Source organism: Gobius niger (assembly GCF_951799975.1).
Source record: "Gobius niger genome assembly, chromosome: 23".
Taxonomy (NCBI): domain Eukaryota; kingdom Metazoa; phylum Chordata; class Actinopteri; order Gobiiformes; family Gobiidae; genus Gobius; species Gobius niger.
Genome location: NC_136874.1, coordinates 4685849 through 4699914, shown reverse-complemented (window position 1 = coordinate 4699914; position 14066 = coordinate 4685849). Strand labels below are relative to the sequence as shown.

The window sequence follows — 14066 nt, the reverse complement described above, 5'->3', positions numbered from 1 at the left end:
AATGCCAAACTGGATAAACTGTGCTGGGTTGAGCCGGGGGTAAAGGGGTTTTAACTCCTTCAGACGCCCCACCTGAGTCTGCCCGGTCTGCGGGAGCCTCCGGGGCCCGGGGAGGGGCTGCCCCGTGATGGGGTCAGGGGGCCTGGGCCGGTTCTGTCTGGCTTTGGGGGGTCTGGGCCCGGTGTTGCCTGCGGAGCTCCGGGTCGGTCCCTGGGTCGGGCCCTGGCTCGGTCCCTGGCTCGGGCCCGTGGGCGGTCCTGCACCTGGCCGGGGGGAGTGGCCTTGGGGGTGGGCGTGGCTTCTCTGGTTGACGTATTGGGAGTTTTGGGGGCGCTGGTTGGTCCCCGCGCCCGTCGACCACTGGAGACGCAGCTCCTGCTCGTCTGAAACACGGGAAGACAAATCAGACATTCATGATTAGATACAAATATATATATTTGATCAATTCTATTGTACTATTGTATTGTGCTTTACCTTTTATCCGCAGGCGCCTCCTCCTTCTGTTGATGGAGCAGCAAACGATGGTCGCCACAATCAGCACCAGCACAAGCCCTGTGAAAAACAAGAGTCTCACGCCTTTGTGGAGGTCTACACTACAGGGTGAGCAGGTTTCACCTTATCTAATGGGTAACGCTTTACATTACGGGCCGGTAAGTCCGTGGTACTTATAGTGGTAATTACTAGTAATGACAGTGGTACTTACAGTGGTAATTACAGGATAATTACTAGGTTATTATTGTGGTACTAAAAGTCATAATTATTAGTCATTAGGGTTAGGGGTTAAGGAGACACAGAGCTTCATTACTAAGAGTTACCACTGTATCTCTTAGTAATGAGAGATACAGTGGTAACTCTTTTCAATGAAGGTCATACTTCTATGTACTTTGGTACTTTAAAGAGGGGGTATTATGCTTTTTTCAGTCACATAGCACCAGTCTATATCACACTACAATGATGACCAAACCTTCTGTTGGTTTGTAAATGCAGTAAATTAGAATAACTGCCTTGTATAAAATGTCTCTCTCAAAATGGCTGTAGTGAATGTCTTGAAATAGGCCTCTGTCTCTTTAAGAACCTCTGAGCCTTTCCGACACGCCCCCTCCACACGCTGTCTGTGGCATCAGGGGGGAGGGGGTTCTGCTGAGGAGCAGTGGTTGGTTACTCGGCTGGTGACGAAAGCTCGGAGGCGTCTCCAGGAGGTGGGGGCGTTCCTAGGAGGACTCAGGCAAACCTATCCCTAAAATGGCCGCCATCAGAGTTTTTACAGATTACTCAGAAATACGTGAATGTGCCAAGGCAACACTTCAGCCATGTTTTTAAAGAGGGAATGACATAATAACATGATGTAAAGCTTGAAAAAGGCGATTTTGCATAATACCCCCACTTTAAGTTTCTAGTAGTTTCAGTGATACATCTATGGTACTTATTGGTAATTCAAGAATGCTACAGCAGCAATTCGTAAGTAGTAAATGAGGAACTTCTACATACAGACGTAATTTGTAGGATTTTGTGACTATAAAACATAAATCAGCATTAAGGAAAACAAGAAGTACAACCTTCATTACTAAGAGTCACCACTGTATCTACAAGTACATACCTTGTAATTCTCACTATAGTATCCTTTAAGTACCACAATAAGTACCTAGAATTACCACCATAAGTACCACTGTAAGTACCAAGGACTTGCCGGCCCATAATGCAAAGTGTAATGTAATCTGTAAGACCTAGAACTAATAACTCCAGTGGACTCACCTCCTCCTCCGGCCAAGATCCCGATCATGAGCCAAAAGTCGAGTCCGAACAGCAGATTGTCGTCCTCCTCGTCTGGAGAGTCGGGAGAGTCGGGAGAGTTGGGAGAGGCAGAAGGAGCTGTGTTTTACTGTTTAGCAGACACAGCAGGCAAAGGCTCGACGTGTCGCGGTTAACGGCGCTCTACCGTCAGTACTCACGGGTTTTGAAGCAGTCCGGCTGAACCGGGTCGCTGCGTTCGGAGCTGACACGGTTGGAAACTTTGCAGAAGAAGGAGTTGGACTTGAGTTGTTTGGACGTACGGACCAAAATCCGCTTATTTTCTATGGCGACGCCGCTGCCATCGTACCACGCGTACTCCGCGCCATCAGGCTGTCATGACAGAAATGTAAGAAAAAACACATTAGTTTGAACAAGACGGGTGCTCTTTATGACAGTTATCAAAGCTTGGGACTGGCATAATGGTTTGTGACAGCTTTGAAGACAGAGCCGTGGGAACATATTTTGGTTAGCGGGTGCTGAGGGACAAGATTTCCCCCCAAAAATACCTTTCTGATCTTATTTCCCCATTTATTAATATTGCCTGCAATGCACAAACCATCCACCAGGGCGTGCTGCAGCACCCTCAGCACCCTGGGTTCCCACGCCTTGTTTGAAGATGTTGAAAACCATCTTAAATGACAGAATTAAATCACTTCATGCTGAATTTGAGTCGGTTTGAACTAATCCAAGATGAGATAAAAATGAGACAAAAAAGACAAATCCACTTTGACATTTACTTTTTGAAATGGTCCAAAATAATCTGAATTGTTCCATGTTTTATCTAAGATTTTATCAAACCTATTCATATATAATTTCTTTTTTCCAGTATGGAAAAACATTAACTGCTCTTTTTTTTTTACACTTAAATCAGGAAACAACTTATTTAAACATTTGTTTTTGTAAGAACGAGAGCAATACGATCTTTTTTTTAGGGATGTAAATGTAAAAATACGATATTGGCAACAAATACACTGAAGTTAATACTGAACCGATACCAGTTCTGGCTCTCAGCGCCTTAAAAACACAACTTTTACCACTTAGGCTGGGACAGAAACTAACGTAGAAATACCTAAAGTAGCCAAATAAAATAAAATATACACTGCTGAAGCCAAGTGTTTGTATTCTAGTTTAAGAACTAACTGATATAACTGTAATGAACAGATCACTTCATGTGAGGTGTTTATATTAATTAACATTAACATATATTCATTTAAGTTATGATATATATATATATAGATAATATATATATATAATTAATATATAATTAAGTGATATTGATATTATAATATATTAATATAACCTAAAGCCTGTCATAATCCAAGGATATTGAGTGTAGAAAAGTCCAGTGATCCTTGTTAAATGTATCCAAGAGTTTATCATTAGATATAACTGATCATTTATCTGTAACATCAGGACAATAAAATATGACTGTTGATTTTAAAATGGAGAAAAGAGTCATTTTTTCAGAGAAAGACACTTTTAAGAAAGTCTCTTGGTATCGCAGGATTGGTGCATCTGTACTTTTAATCTTCAATGTAAGTGTTAAAAATGAGCCGAGGGGATAGATTTCTTGAAATTAGTTACTCAAATCAAGACAAACTCTCGTATTTCAACATTTTAATCATTTCCAGATGACCTTACAGAGTGTATGTATGTTTCATAGTAATAGTAGGAGCAGTTAGCAGTAGTAACAGTACAAAGTGGCAGTAGTAAGTCAAATACTTAAAGTGATAAAAGAGCTAGTTCTTACCTGAGTCCCATTGCAGTTGAACTCGACTTTTTTTAGTCTCTCGTCACATCTGAATTCCACTGTTGGCTTTGAAACCATCCCTAAAACAACACAAACCTCCACATATTATCAAAACTCCTGTATTCTGCTCCATCAGTCTTTTAAAACAAAACATTTGGACGCCTCTGCTTTGTTATTTCATGTTTTATAACTGTGTTTGTGCACAATGGAGGCATTTTGAGCGCTCTGGGTCTGTTTTTCAAATACGAACAACTTTGCATCATGGGAAAAGGCTTCAAACAGTGATTATCATGGATTGTTTAAGTTGCTATATCAAAGAAATATTCAGACTTAATAAAAGTGCTCAGCGTTAGGCCTGATTAATGACTCTCTCAGTTATAAAACATTAGCGTTAGCATTAGCAGCTACTAGGCTAGCTGCTGAATGAACCATAAACCATTTGCCCAAAAGCTACAAAACGACATCGTAGGCTGTGTGATTTTTATTTAATGATAATATAAAAGGGACAGACTAAAAGCTAAAGCTGTAATTACATAAAGCAAGTCATGATTCAGCTGCTCAGTTTAAAAGTGTGAATTATATTATTGGAGATGTTTGGAATATCAGGAAGTGAAACAACAGGATATTTAGTTTTGGTTGATATAGATCAATATTGCATTTTCTGTAAAACCTGCAAAAAGCAGAACACCCGCTCTTTTAAAGCTACAGTAAGTTTGATAATATTCAAATAACTTTCTATACCTACCCAGAACACACAGTTTCAGTGTTTTTGTTGCTACTTGGCTCCCATCTACCAAAAGTAGTACCCAAGTGTAGTCCCCACCGTCTTTGAGGGTCACTTCTGGTAGAATTAAGTTTCCTCCCGTCGTGACTGAGTACTTATTCACATTTTTTTTCTTGTCGTACACTGTTGTGGAGAATTGGGTCCAACGTAATCTGTGCTGTGATTCCAGCGTTTGCTCCAGAGGGACTTCGTAGCGTTTGCCGACAGCGGCGTAGTGCGTGCAGTCCGCCGCATCTGCGGAGAGAAAAAATAACACGTTCGCTTAACAGAAAATGAAAAACTGAAAGCACCCGAGGGCTAAAACTACTACACAGAGCACCGACTGCAGCGCATTGTGCTGCTGCTGAGAGGGTGATAGGCTGTGAGCTCCCATCTCTCCAAGTCCTGTTCACCTCCAGGACATGGAGGTGTGTGGGTCGGATCACTGCTGACCCTTCTCACCCTGGACACAGACTATTCACCCCCTCCCCTCAGGCAGGAGGCTACGGTTTATCAAGACCCACAGATCCCACCACTTGAACAGTCTTTTCCCCACAGCCGTCAGACTCATGAACGATAAGGGGACAGACTGTAATCTGCTCTATTGCACTATGGGGTTTGTCTGCACTTAGATCCACTGCACCACTATCACTTTATATCACTTTATATCACTTTATATCACTTTATATCACTGTATATCACTGTATATCACTTTATATCACTGTATCACTGTATATCACTGTATATCACTTTATATCACTGTATCACTGTATATCACTGTATATCACTTTATATCACTGTGTCACTGTATATCACTGTATATCACTTTATATCACTGTATCTCTGTATATCACTGTATATCACTTTATATCACTGTATCACTGTATATCACTGTATATCACTTTATATCACTGTGTCACTGTATATCACTTTATATCACTTTATATCACTTTATATCACTGTATCACTGTATATCACTTTATATCACTGTGTCACTTTATGACTTTATGCACCATGTAAATCCAATCCTGTTGTTCTATGTCAATTGTTGTCATCTACCGTATTTTACCTCTTATTTTCCTCTTATTTATTTTAATATTCTTATGCCCCTGAAGCCTTATAGCAGGGTCGGCAGGTTTGTGTCATGGAGGGCCGATTTTCTTCATTGCCAACACACCGAGGGCCGAAACTCACAATTGTAGCCCAGAGTAAAGCACTTTTTCTACAAATATAAGCTTTGCACATAATATATGACCTAACGTGGTGTTTTGCTGGGAAATGTGAAAATATTGCAAGTATTTTCCACATTTTAGAGTTCTTTTCATGTGTTTTCATGTGATTTATGAATAAATGTTTCTTTTCTCTTGGGGGCCAAAGGTTTTACACTGGAGGGCCGACGTTGCCTACCCCTGCCTTATAGTTTAAAGTTTATAGCTTATTTTTATCTAAACTCTGTGTTACATGTTTTTTATGTTTAATGTTGCAAGAAAAAATCCTCGTTTGTGAACCTGTTTACAAACAATGGCAATAAAAAAACGATTCTGATTCTGATTTCTACAGGCAGATCAGTAACAAAAAGCAGGAGTGTCTTTCTGTAATGCCACAAATACAAAAGATCAATGTGAGTTTTAATCTCTTAACCCCCACCAGAACGGAGCATTTCCCCAATCTAATAACACGCATGCAAAAATAAGACTAAAAAGTGATGAAAAAGCACCCAAAAAATAACAATAACACAATAAAAGTGATGTGATGAAGTAAAGTGGACACTAAGAAATCATGCAGTCTAAACTCATTTTAAGAAATGCTCCGAGTCGAGTCAAAACCCTGCTGCTAAATCTTTAAGGTTAAGGTTTTCTTTCTCGTTCTGCACTTCGTCACCCAAACATCGACACATTTACTGTCGAAAAAACCCGCTCGTGTTTTCCTGTCGGGCCGAATCTTTGCTGCTTCCAAACTCAAAGTGAAACCTGTTTTGTGCATTGTCTCATTCGCTCGACGTTTGTTTCCTGCCCGAATTTTTCAAAGGTGCCAAAACCACACGATGTTCAGTGCACACAGCTCTGCACGGTTTACTGCACGACCCGGGGGACAATGTTTAAGAAACAATAGAGAAGATTATGGTTTTGTTTTACTGCCTATAAAGGAATTAGGAAGTCTGTGCAAATAACAAATCGATTATAATCCGGTTTTCTCATATTTATATTTGACAGACACAGTTTTAATGACACTTGAAGACTTATTGAGTAGATTTTTGGAACCTTATTTGTCCCACGTATCCCTTAAGGCGTTAATTCATATTCTGAATACCCCCTAAAGCAGGGGTAGGCAACGTCAGGCCCGGGGGCCAAATCCGGCCCTCCAGCACTGCTCCTCTGGCCCTCAAGATGATTTTGAGAAACATTATTACACAAATCAGAGAGTACTTTTTAACATTATTAGAGTTAAATTGGAGGAAAAAAGAGGTAGAAATACTGTCAATACACCCGATTAGGTCATATATTATGTACAACACTGGCATTTGAAAGAAGTGCACTGGAAAAGAATAATCAATTTAAGGAAGAAATGACATAAATCTACTTGAATTAAGAGATTAAATCTAAGGTTTGAGTAGATTTGGTCTGGTGTTAGACAAGATAAAACGTCTAGTAGTAGTTATTCCCTTAAAGCAGTACTAAGTAACTTATTTACCTTAATAAATCCTTCCCGTAGTCCCTGTGGGGGTAACACAAGTGTTTATGGGATGATTGGAGGGTCTTTCATCTCTCCCTGGTGTCTCTGGCCAGAAAACCATGTTTGCAACTTGACGGCCACCGGTGCGGAGAAAGCAATACACACTAATGTAATCACGAAGAAGAAGCTAACATGCTAACGGGCAAAGCTAACTGCGGGCTAACGTCACTTTAAACAGTATTTACAGCAAAGTTTGAGTGAAAAAAAAAACATTTCCGTTGTATAATTGGATGCACAGTAACCCTCTCTCCCTTTGCCTTTTCTGTCAGCGTAGTATTTACTCTCCAAGACAATTAATAAATGAAAAAATCGTAACTTGCTACTACACCTGCAGTTGCGCTTATGGCCTCTAAGGGGAAGAGTTACTTAGTACTGCTTTAATTCAGATAATTTTGTGTCATTTCAAGTGACAAACAATTATTTGTCTGATTTCAAGTGGGTTTTATTCTTCTTCCATTGGCGCTAACATTTGTATCTTGGATTAGTTCACACCGAGTCAAATTCAACATAGAACTTTAATTCAATTCAATTCAATTTTAAGTCATTTATCTCATTTAAGATGGTCATGTTTCCAGTGTTGTGCTTTACTTTGGGCTAATAATCAGCGGCTTCGGCCCTCAGTCTGTTTACAATGAAGAAAATCGGCCCCTCCATTAAGAAAACGTGCCGACCCCTGCCCTAAAGTGAGCGAGTGAACATCGATTATTCAGTATTTAGTAGAAGATGATGAAAGACTGCTGTGGAGCGGAGGGAGCTGACCAGTGCAGGACACCATGCTCTGAAACAGGGACAAACCCAGGAGACGGTGCTCCATTTCAGAGGAGACTGAAGTCAGTACCCTGGTTTACCCCAGACCTACAAAAACATGCGGCTCAGGTTGGCCCAGAATGACCTATGTAATTCTGTTTAATTGTGCAATGATAAACTTAAAATGTAGCTTAAATACTCTCCACGTCAAACCTTTTAGTGAAGAACAACAGAAGAATAGCTCAAGTATCACCACAGCCACATGCAGGGCCGGCTCAGGCCTTCACGGGGCCCTGAGAATAATTCGACCTGGGGCCCCTCATTAAACTTGTGCTGATTGGGCTCAATATTCATGGTTGTCTCATGGTCCTGTGCATGAGCTCTATTTAACTTGTCTTATTTCTTAAAGGGAAGGGTCCTTTGAGACGGTGTTAACCTTTAAGCACATTTCCCACGCATAAACAGCTGAAAAGTAAAACTAACAGAAATTAGGCAAGGTTCCATTCTTTTGTTAAGTATATTGAGCGTTGTACTGCAGTTTTCACATTCATTATTTTGAATATTTTCTGCAATAAGACTGTAATAAGACTCTTCGGGGGCCCCTGGTTGCCTCTGGGTCCTAAGTAGCTGCTTAGTCTGCTTATAGGCTGAGCCGGCCCTGGCCACATGCATACAGCAAAATCACAAAAGTCTTCAATCTGACTGACATTCTTTGACATCCTAAAACAAAAACACATGGGAACTTTAAAAAGTTAAGTTTTTGTCATGTTTTCTTTTTGTTTAGTCCCAGTTTCGAACTTTCCTGTCTCCTTTTGCCACAATTTGATGAAAAAGCGATTTACTTTTCACTTTTTGTAGCACAACACTCAAGTGTCTTCCTCATATCCCGCAGCCGTACTTCTGTCTCAGTCAAGTTCTTTTCATTTTCCCAAAAACATCACAAGTTTTGAAGTTGCTATTAATGATTGAGTTCTCTCTTGAAGGAAAAGTATATTGTCTGTTCTGTTCAGGAAACTACGTGACTTTTTAAAAAACCCACAGCTTCCTCAAACTCTCTTTAGCTGCACCTTATTAATAGATTTCAGAGAACGCTGGAACAGATTTATATCATTCTATACGTATGCAGCTATCAGAAGCTAATGCTCGACCACAATCACAGAAGGATCTAAAGCGACTGCTGCCTGTGGTCTGTGGTCCACATTGGGCTCTTTAATGCTTAAATGCTGAATGAAATGGAAAGATTTTAAGCTGAAAATGATGTGCAATTTCAGGCAAAACTGAAGATGGATGTGTTTTAGAGACTAATGTTTTTTTAGTTCATTATTATTCAGAAAAGTTTGAGATGATGCCAGTTAGACTCCAATTTAATCCTTTATAATGACATTTAAGGTCTTAGTAAAGGACTAGATCAAGAAAAAGGAACTTCTGGCCTATAAACTTAAAGTGAAAGTCTGTAAGTTTGCAAAGTGAGGATAAAACGTTTCAAATTCCTCCCTCTTTAACCAGAAAGCCCTTCTTCATTTGCAAAATGAGGAGAGCAGGAACAGAATTTCCAAAAGTAAATGATGAAGCTCCTTCCCCTCCCTCCTGATTGGACCTGACAGGCTGGTTCACAGGAAAAGCTCGTCTCATTGGTCGCCGCGGGAGGATACTAGACTCTGATTAGTCGCTGGATTCCGGGAAGGAGGGACTTTACATATTACTATATTACTATATTATTGCCAGGTGATCGATTGTGCTAGTCTCGCCAACCAGACTCCGCTTCTTTACAGAAGAGGGTCTGGCAACACTCCATTGCGCGCTTTCAAAGGAAGTGACGCAGTGATATGGAGCCTACCGACCAATCAGCGCAGCTCCCTGAACGGGCGTCACGTTGTTGCGCCTTTGTTTTGTAGTTTTTCACGTAATGCTCCGGTTTGCTTGTATTCTTAAGTTTTTCTGACATAAACGACAGAAGTCATTTACTGAACTCCGTGTGGCAGGAGCGCCATTGTTAACGTCCGAATGATACAACTTTCTTGTCGCTGTTTCTGTCGTCACATCTGCTATGTTCTCATTGGCTGCTGCGCTTCGGTTGTCCCACATTAGTCCCGCCTCAAGCAGAAGCTTTTCTACGACAGGGTCGCCAGACTAGTCTCCTGTTTATTAATTAATAAACATTGGAGATTAGTCTGGATGCCAGGCTACGATTGTGCACATTTTATAAAATTTGTAAAACATTTAAACTTCCAGACTATCACTTTAAGCCTCAAGATTGAATACATATTTACTTTTACTTCAACTTGAGTATAAATACTTCTGTTTCTCGTATTTCTTCCCCCTCTGCTCGCATGATCATTTCAGTCACTGTGTTAACCTACATTTTTCGCCGTTAAAAACCACGGAGGCCCACACAAACCAGAATGTTCCACATACAAATATCTTCACTGCACTCAGACACTTTTGTATCACCTGTGTCTGTTATGACCCATTATCTGAGCTTTTTAACTGAAATGGGGTAAAATATAGTCGTTTTTTTATTAATAGAGTAACTTAAAGCTGCACAGCGTAGAATTTTAACCAATGAATACATTTATTTTATTTTTATCTTGCAGTAATAGCATTTTTTCTGTGTCGAGCTGGTCATTAGGAACATGTTTTGTTCTGATGGTAACAGGATAGTCCAAAATGTTGCGCAGTGTGCCTTTAACAACATTCACGTCGATTGGTAGATGTTTTCTTGCATGTGGGGTGGGACAGGACGTGTGCCAGAGTCTGTGAAGTGACTCTCTTATCTTAAATTTCCTCTTCCAAATGCTCAGTTATTTGGTTATTTATCAGCAGGATGTGATGTTGAAGCAAATTACTTGGAATATTCCGCATTGTGGCTTTAAACATGACTCAAATCACAGCAGTAAAGGCTCTCGAGGTGATTTTGAGAAATATTATGAGAGAAATCAGTACTTTAACATATTTAGGGTTAAAGAAACAGAACACCCAATGAGGTCATAGATCAGGGGTGGCAGGTTTGTGTCATGGATCGATTTTTCTTCATTTCCAAAACACCAAGGGCCGAAACTCACAACTGTAGCCCAAAGTAAAGCAGCTTTTTTCTACAAATATAAGTTTTATACATAATACATGATCTAATGGGATGTTTTGCTGGGAAATGTGAATATATAGACAGTATTTTTCACACTTAAGAGACTTTTCACGTATTTGGTCTCTGACTTGTGAATAAATGTTTCTTCAAAATTCTCTTGGGAGCCAAAGGTTTTATGCTGGAGGGACGAATTTGGTCCCCGGGCCTCACGTTGCCTACCCCTGTCATACATTATGTACAACACAGGCATTTATAGAAAGTGCTGCTTCACTTTGGGCTTAATTTGGCCCTTGGTCTTTTTACAGTGAAGAAAATCAACTTTCCTACCCCTGGAGCAAACCTTTATGTACTTTCTGGTATTGCTCTTTTAAAGCCTGCGGTACCAGGTTTCTCAAATTTCTCATTATTCATTCCCTCTATACCAGGGGCGGACTGGGACTGAAAAACAGCCCTGGACTCTGACCAGCCTGGCCCAAATTAGCGTAAATGCGACACTTCCACAAATACATATTTACCTCTTACCACCCGCCTAAACCAAATGCATTCTGTCCTCTTTTGGCTGTGTAACACCTCATTTGAAAGCTAAGACCCACAAAACTGACCTTTTTCCTCGAGTTGTTGCTGTGTTGTGTCACCTTTTGTATGTTTTTTTTTTCTTTTTCATTTTTGTCACATTTTTGTTGAGCTTTTGTCACATTTTTCTTGAATTTTTGTTACATTTTTGTTGAGTTTTTGTCACTCTTTGGTTGAGTTTTTGTTGAATTTTTGTTGAATTTTTGTTGAATTTTTGTTGAATTTTTGTCACATTTTTGTTGCATTTTTGTTGAATAATTAATTATTTTTTCTATCATTTTTTTGTTGTGTTTTTTTGTCCGTGTTTTTCTCATGTTTTCGTCCTCTTTTTCTCGTTATTTTGATGCTTTTCTTTCTAGCGTTTAGATTTGGGTAAAGCTCGGTTGAGGCGGGACTGGTGGCCCTCGAGCCAGTGGCCCTTCTGTGCTCTCCCAGAATGGACATATGGCCAGTCCGCCCCTGCTCTATACTTTAAGCTACTACTGCAGCCACAGCCGCCTCTAGGGTAGACTGAAGGAAGCGCGGCTGCCAATCTGCGACCACCACCAACCAATCGCTCATACACTACAATCATTCAGGCCTATAGTACATGTTTTAGTGATGGGGGGGATAGTACCTGGTGGAAACCTATCGCTGTAGATGAAGGCACATCCTGTTACAAAGGCACATCCTGTCTCTGAAGCACTTGCAAGTTTTGGATTTAAATATGTTTGTGATGTTTATTGTTTATCTTCATGTGTTTTAATGTAGGATAAGCTTTTCTCAGAACTGCAAGATAAATTTACCTTAACGGGTACAAATAAAGCAACTTGACCTCTTAACCCCCACCTGAACCAAGCACATTTTCTCCAATTTGGCTTTACCCGAACCGAAAAGAAAACAAAAATGCATCAAAATAGAGAGAAAAACAAGGATGAACAAAAGAGCAACAAAAATGATGAACAAAACATGACGAAAACATGACGAAAACACAACAAGAGAGCAACAAAAAAACGAAAACAAGACAAAAAAAAAAAAAAAAAAACACTTCATAAATTTGACAAAAACACTGTGTCAATGTGACATTAAGTTACAATCTCTTTCAAAGGTGTTAGCTTTAGATTTGGGTAAAGCCGAACTGGAGAAAATGCGCTCGGTTCAGGCGGGGGTTCAGAGGTTAACCTACCCTAAGGTGCTCATTAAGTATTATACATATCTTTTTAAGGTTAAGGTTAGGTTTGGCTATGAATAACAATATTATTCATGGCCTACTAGTGTGTTAAAAGTATAATAAACAGCTAATTAATACTTTATTATTAATGCTTAAAGGTGCATTATGCAACTTTTGATGTGAAGGGGGGAAAAAAAGTTGATATTTGTGCGTAATTGACGGGTCACTACATGATGAATGGTTATTATGGTGCCTTTACTCTCAATCACGGTGGATCTATTGGACGATGGAGAATCAATTGTATGCAAGGTTTTCACTGCTGACAGACCCTTTACAGAAAACCTACAAAACAATTGATCCTGGAGCGTTATAGAAAGCACTGTTATAGAAAGAAAGGGCGCCATGCTGACCACTCATGGGTCACTACAAGGTCAAATACGCACAAATATCAACTTTTTTTTCCACACAAAAAGTTACAGTGCTGGATTTGCTGCTCTTAAAACCCCGACTGCTATAACAAATATTGCTATCACTACTACTTCTACTTCTAATACAACTGCTGCTGCTGTTACTACTATAGCTGCTATTGATAATAAACCTTTTTCTCTGCATTTCTCATATTTTTCTTCTTTTTTCTCTCTAATTTTTAATATTAGTTGAAAATATTGTCTGTTTGTCTCATTTGCTGTGCTGACGACATGCTTGGCAACCTTTTGACTAAATATATGTTTCAAATTCTCATATCGAAGCTGCTCCTAACACATTAAAACTTTTCCTATTCTTGGAGAGTGATGTAAAGGGTCTGCAGCTCTCGTCCACTTGTTTCCAAATCATTAAAAGTGATCTGGAAAACTCCCTGCAACTTTTCAATAAAATCAGAAAAGATCCCCTCTTGGCCGGTGTCATCCTCATCAGAGTTTCGTACCTGCATGGGTGAAGAGCAGACAGCAGCCCAGAGCCAGTGAAACGCTCCAAATCACGGCGGCCATCTTGCCCCTCCTCTCGTCTTGCAGCCTTTCCTAGTAATGATGTTGCACAGCTGTCGGAGGCTTTTTGTTTAAATTGGTTTCCTGTAGAATCCGTGACGTGTCGCGCGGTGCCTCACAGAGGAAATGATGCCAAATCTATGAAAGGAAAGTGCATTTGAGAATTCAGGCTTTGAACAAACACAGCAGAGAAATTATAGGCATCCAGTTGTTCAATAAATCTAAACATTTTCAAATCAGAATTCAATTATGGGAAATGTTTGGCCTTTTGAGTAGCGTTTAAAAGAACTAAATGCAGCTATAACATTTATTACGACAAAAACAGAACTAAAACACAAGACTAAACCAGATTTTCAGGATCTTTCAATCCACTACATTTGAAAGATAAATAAAACTTCCTATTCCACAACATATATATTAAATTCAAAAGTAAAAATACACAATTCGCTGCATATTTTGCCCCATTTACAGCCTTATGTTGTCCAATATAG

At 39.8% G+C, this 14066-nt stretch overlaps 1 protein-coding gene across 1 annotated transcript; it reads right to left on the bottom strand.

The window, feature by feature from the left end:
* Positions 1-403: 403 nt before the first annotated feature.
* Positions 404-3619, bottom strand: LOC306981922 (uncharacterized protein; the record flags this gene model as incomplete). The annotated part of the gene is made up of 4 exons (XM_079581661.1): positions 404-552; positions 1753-1824; positions 1950-2121; positions 3542-3619. The coding sequence occupies 4 exons, from the start codon at positions 3617-3619 to the stop codon at positions 404-406; spliced, it is 471 nt and encodes a 156-aa protein (XP_079437787.1).
* Positions 3620-14066: the final 10447 nt, after the last annotated feature.